Here is a 6,000-nt window from a genome sequence, read left to right on the forward strand (position 1 = left end):
CGATTCATTTACTTCATTCTCTCTTGAGGGTCAATAACCAAAAACATCAAGGGCACTCAAATACTTTGAAATGCATGGTCTTCAGTGAAAGTCCAACTCCTTTTTACGTGATTTAATCTGAGTAGAAAATGAGGCTCAACATGTTTAGTCCCTTAAGTTCTCATTCATTTGGTTTGACTAAAACAGGAATTAAAGAATTTTGTCATTGCCTATTCCATTTAAAAGTGAGCTGCACCTGCACCTGACTCTAGTATTTAAACGGGAACACTCACTCAAACTCACAGGTTTGTCCGTCCCTGGCTTCCTCTGCCCTGTCGTACCACAGTCCAGATTGTGCCAACCAGGATCATTTTGATTAATATCTGATATTATTAATCCCCCCCCCCCCCAACAAAATAAATAGCAGAAATCTCATATGTGATTCTGCTGTGACATTGAAATGCAAAGAAATTCAGCTTCCAAATGATTTGTCTCCTGACACACCCGCAGCATTAAATGTTGATCAATCTCCTATGTTTTGCACACATCTAAGAGATCATACATTAGTTTATGTGATCTTTTTATCTGAATCATTTTGAATCCAGGGTTCTGGACTCTTCTTCCTATTTTCTTCCTCTCCATACAATCAGGGTTTGAGTGGCCGTTTTTAAACTGTATTATGTCACACTGTTTTCATTCTCTTGTGTGGAAAGTCACCGCCTGATGTGTCCATGATTTTTCTCTGTGTTTTTTGGTGTGTCTCTCTGCCTTCAGTTAATCATGGGCTTGGGGACCCAGGGGGCAGAAAAGAAGAGTGCAGCATCCATTGCCTGCTTCCTGGCAGCTAACGGAGCAGACCTGACCATCCGTAACAAGAAGGGCCAGTCCCCTCTGGACCTGTGTCCCGACCCAAGCCTCTGCAAAGCTCTGGCCAAATGTCACAAAGAGAAGAGCAGGTAAACATGCCTTCAAGGAATCGTTTGACATTTTGGGAAATACACGTACTTGCTTTCTTGCCTAGAGATATATAGCAAAATCAATACCACTTTAATGTCTGTCTGTTAAATATGAAACTGGAGCTGGGTGATTGATAGCTTAGCCCAAAGACTGGAAACGGGGAAAACATTGGGTCGCCCCACTTGTTCAAAGTCACTTTGGTCCAAAATTATTTATTGTCATACTTGGAGTGGTTCGAGGAAACGGGACATATTATTTGTAAACCTTCATCAGGCTACGGTGACGCTAACGTGGGTCACAGACCTACATTTTCATTTCATTTGTTCAGTGCTTTTCATATTTACATTGCCATATTGCACTCGGCTGTTCATCATACTGACATTATGATGCCACGTTACACCCAGGGATTAACAGGATGAACCTACACAATTTTGTCTGACGCTTTTACGGCACCCAGGGTGATCGTAAGCAGAAAACTCAAACATACCTCATCTTGGCTGCTAATATTTCATGCAGGGAAAACAACTTACTTTATATTTCTACCTTTATCCCTTGTCAGTCCTTAAAAAGAACATGACAGGATTCTTCTAAATGTTCTCGCACTCTTAAAGATGTCTCATAACAGTTTCACTGTTTGAGCACATTTGAGTTTCAGTGATTGTTGGTGGTGCCCGAGAGCTCAGTTATGAAAGAGCAGTACTCATGACCAAACGCAGCAGCAGTGGTTCCTGGGTTTTAGGCAGGGGGCGGATGAAAAACTAGTCATGTCAAAAGCAAAATAAAAGTGTTTTTGTCTTTATTAAGGTTTTGCTCAGTCCACATCGGCACAAGTTTAGTTACGCAGTAATGGGACAGTGCTTGGGGTTTGTTCTCCTTCAGTCACTTCTTTCCTCATATACCTGGCGTTTTTATTACGCATGTTCCAGTGGTCAGGTGGGAACCCGAAGCCCGTCTCTGAACAGCAACATTGAGTCCCTGGAGGAGTGTATGGTGTGTTCAGACATGAAGAGAGACACTCTCTTTGGGCCGTGTGGACACATAGCCACCTGCTCCCTCTGTTCGCCTCGTGTCAAGAAGTGTCTCATCTGCAAAGACCAGGTCCAGTCGAGAACAAAGGTAGCAGCATCGCTGACAGAGACCGAATCATGAGGAAACGTGCGTAGATGCTTTCGTTCCCCCGCTTTATCGAATTTTTCTCTACAGATTGAGGAGTGCGTCGTCTGCTCTGACAAAAAGGCAGCCGTACTGTTCCAGCCCTGTGGTCACATGTGCGCTTGTGAGAGTAAGTGAGATATAATTTGTCAATCCTAAAAGCTGAATTTCATAAAACATACCATGTAAAGAATGCATTTTGAATCCCGGTCTAAAGTCTGCATTCTGTTTTCACCAGACTGTGCCAGCCTCATGAAGAAGTGCGTACAATGCCGGGCTGTGGTGGAACACCGCACCCCCTTTGTTCTCTGCTGTGGAGGGAAAGGTATGGAGGATGATGCCGCTGATGATGATGATGATGATGATGATGATGATCTTAGTGAGTGAATCTTCCACACATTCCCTTTTAATTCCCCTCTTTCTTTCTTTCATTCACATCTGCTGTAACCTTTGTTGTATTTTGATCTGTTGCTGCTTGTTTTCATGCATTTTGTATTCCGTTGTTTCATCAATGATTTCATCGATAGGCATAAAGAATTGTAGAAATCCACAAGGCATTTAAATGAATATCAATGTTAGTTATCAAACTCTTTTTCCAGGTGAGGACTATCCACTTTGATGGTGTCTATTGTACTTCTGAAATTCAACCCCATAGATCCACCAGAGAATGTATTTAATATAATATTTTTACGAGTAGAGTCCATTTCTAGATTTGCTGACCCACATCGAATTATACAATAATGTATGCCGATTGTTTTTTCATGTTTCTGTGGCCTCTTAAAGTCTCACTAATCACATTACTGTTAAATGGAATGACTCGCTGTAAGCATACGTCCTTTGATCAGAATAATATATGCACATAAACTGAAAAACAAGTAGATACTTCTTCCTTCAGAAGAACTTCTACACACAGAAACAGGACCAAAAAATGTGATAAATCCGCTTATGTTTCATTCATAGTTCCATCGTATTGTTTCCGGATTGAACAGTGTTTTATTTCCCACGCCCTTGCCTCAGTGGCTCAGTGACCTCAGTGACATATGACTGCTGATTATTCCTACCATGCATTTAAGTTTGACTAATAGGAAATTGTTTTAAGTTCAATTTGTTTGCCCATTTTGATTATTTAATCTCTATTCGCTCATCAGCTTGCTGGTAAATCTTACCTGCATTTGTCACCAGATGTACTTAAATTGGTGCAAACGCTCATGCAAGGGGCAGCATTGATCGCTTATCTCCTGTAATCTAGCGCGTGGAATTTGTCTCTCACTTGTGTTATTTTGGTTCCTGACTTCCCAAGTGATCCGTGGTTTTCATAGTGTGATTCTAACAGTGAGAACGAGCGTTAGACTCGCTTTGACACTGGCTGACGGCTAAAAGACGAGTCATTTGCTCGTATGCATTCTCACAAATCAATTTCTCAACGAGGACCACATCCCCCTTTCTTTTCCCTGATCACTATAACCGACCTGCTAGTTTTTCCTCTTCAAATTCTTTCTCTGGGCCTCCCTCGCAGGCCTTAGTGGGATAGCTGGTTCTCAGGACAACTGGCGAGCTGGTGAGATCAACTCCTGCGATAACAATGTTACTGGTTATTCCCAGCAGGGAGCTCTAGCACTATGGCAGGAGGATCGCAGGATCTTCTCCAGCCCAACAATCTGGCTCTGAGTTGGTGTAAGTATATCTCTCTGATCCCCGCCATTATCAGGCTCATATAAAAAGGCTCCCTTCAGTGCTGCCCTGGCCCCTCCGTAAACCATCTCCCTTTCTCACACACACATATACCTCAAACAGTGCCGGTATATGCTGATACAGTATAGATCTGCAGGCCCAGAATCAATCCAGTGCTCAGTACTCGTGGCAGATGCTCGTAGCCTGGCAGGACTGGAGTGCCCGGCACGGCTGCAATCGACTCAGTGTCTCAAATTATATATTCATACAATTTCACAACAGCATCATTAAATGTGTGCAAATAATTGTAACACATGTATGTCTGAATTCAAGCCATTGAGTAAAAGTGAATCCCAACACAGATTGCTAGAGCCTCATGTCTTAGGTGTAGCCTAGTTTCTCAGTGACCTTGTCTGTGTGGCAGCGTCTCAGCTTGACCCGCAGTACACATGCATCTTTGAGGAGGTGAGGCTGATGTTGCCACCGGTGCAAACTGTTCATTTTTTGTTTTGAGACCAGTAACATGCCTTTGTATTGCTGTGTCCGAGCAGCCAGTGGAAACATCCCAGGCTTGCAGAGAGACAAGGACAACACCAACGTCAATGCTGACGTGCAGAAGCTACAGCAGCAGCTCCAGGACATCAAGGAACAGGTAAACGGGCGTTCCAGTGGACTCTCCTTTTTTTCTATTGTTTCTATACATATATATATATATATGTTCCAGTGGACTCCTTTTTTTTTCTTCTTTTTTTTCTATACATATATATATATGTTCCATTGGACTCCCACCGCAGTTCTGGGGAACGAGAACATTCACTGCTCTAAATTTGTTGTTAAAAATACGTCTTGCCAAAATGGATGGCACCCTATTTATTACAATACGCAAACAAGGTGTGGCTCATTAATGACAGAGGAAGAGTAAGCTTTGATGTGATGATGTCATCAAACATTGCCTATCATGTCTTCTCTTCGTCCGTCTGCAGACGATGTGTCCGGTGTGTCTGGATCGTCTGAAGAACATGATCTTCATGTGCGGCCACGGAACCTGCCAGCTGTGTGGGGACAGAATGAGCGAGTGCCCCATCTGCCGCAAGGGCATCGAGCGCCGCATCCTCCTCTACTAGATGCCCCCCCCCCACTGCACACCCCGCCTGGCTCTCTTCTCTTAAAGCCCACACGACTACACCCTCAAAGCAACACTCAACAGCAGCCATTGCTGCTGCTGCTGCTCGACCAGCTTCTCAGCACCCGGCCAGGCAGCAAAAAGGTGTTCTCAAAGGTCTTATTGACACAACAAATGCCCTTTTAGATGTTTGCTTGTGTTTATATGGAATTTCTGTTACAAAACAAACAAACAAGCAAAAAAATCAGTTGACTTAAATGACTTTTATCATTCTGTCATCCTTTGTCCTAACTGCAGCCAGGAAACATCGCCTGTTTCTCGTTGTTCCCATCACTCTTCGTTTGCCTCTCTCTAATTTTTCATTGATTATATTATTTTTTCTGATTTCATCATGTTGGCATCGTAGATATTTACTTCTGAGGTGGGGTCCCAGTGTTGGACGTCATTTTAGAGAAGCTCTGTGCGTGAGGAGAAGAAGAAGCGAAGTCCAGAGGGTCTCCCGGTTACCTTTAACGGAAGGTTATTGTGCAGTCAAGTTTCATTGTATTTGTGAATCTTGATGCACGCATTTTGGAATCAGAGGCTCTTGGAAATGGATTTTAAAAGTACTTAGAATTTTCACGACAGTATATCAAGTTTGTGACACATAACTGTTTGCACCACTCAAAGGTTTTAAGCGTTTCAGCTTCATGTCTGTGTCCAGCTTGGCTTTTATGACACTGTAGGCTGACTGTCCTCGCAGTTAAAGACCAGATGTTGGCAGGTGTGCTCACACAAACCTGATTCCAAGTACCATTTCTTGTCTGAACTGACTTTTGAGGTCACTGGAACTGCCAGGTAGCACACCAAAAGCATACTTTGACTTCCCATGCTGTATTTGCGAAGGACATCACAACGCCCTTTTGGCTGCAAAGTCCAAAGCCACTGTGTAGGGATTGAAGAATTTAAGACAAACGAAAACGCCCATTCAGCTTCTGTCCAGTGATCAGCCCCTGTTGTGCCTGTTTGTTGTTCACAAACACACTTGATGCAAACATTTCCGTAACAAAAGTATCTTGCCACAACTCGATGTTTAACTGTTGAGACTTGGTATTTTTCTGACAAAAAAAAGTACAATT

General features: G+C 43.1%; 1 protein-coding gene across 1 annotated transcript in view; it reads left to right on the forward strand.

Annotated features, from left to right (window-relative positions):
* Nucleotides 1-4,901, forward strand: part of mib1 (MIB E3 ubiquitin protein ligase 1) — a 42,408-nt gene extending 37,507 nt beyond the window's left edge. The window contains exons 16-22 of the mRNA XM_068748571.1: nucleotides 754-935; nucleotides 1,863-2,052; nucleotides 2,140-2,218; nucleotides 2,327-2,467; nucleotides 3,691-3,762; nucleotides 4,311-4,411; nucleotides 4,743-4,901. Coding sequence (XP_068604672.1) covers nucleotides 754-935; nucleotides 1,863-2,052; nucleotides 2,140-2,218; nucleotides 2,327-2,467; nucleotides 3,691-3,762; nucleotides 4,311-4,411; nucleotides 4,743-4,883 — 906 coding nt within the window. The 3' untranslated portion in view covers nucleotides 4,884-4,901. The remainder of the gene's footprint in view (nucleotides 1-753; nucleotides 936-1,862; nucleotides 2,053-2,139; nucleotides 2,219-2,326; nucleotides 2,468-3,690; nucleotides 3,763-4,310; nucleotides 4,412-4,742) is intronic.
* Nucleotides 4,902-6,000: the final 1,099 nt, after the last annotated feature.

The sequence above is a fragment of the Brachionichthys hirsutus genome, chromosome 15 (assembly GCF_040956055.1).
Source record: "Brachionichthys hirsutus isolate HB-005 chromosome 15, CSIRO-AGI_Bhir_v1, whole genome shotgun sequence".
Taxonomy (NCBI): Eukaryota; Metazoa; Chordata; class Actinopteri; order Lophiiformes; family Brachionichthyidae; genus Brachionichthys; species Brachionichthys hirsutus.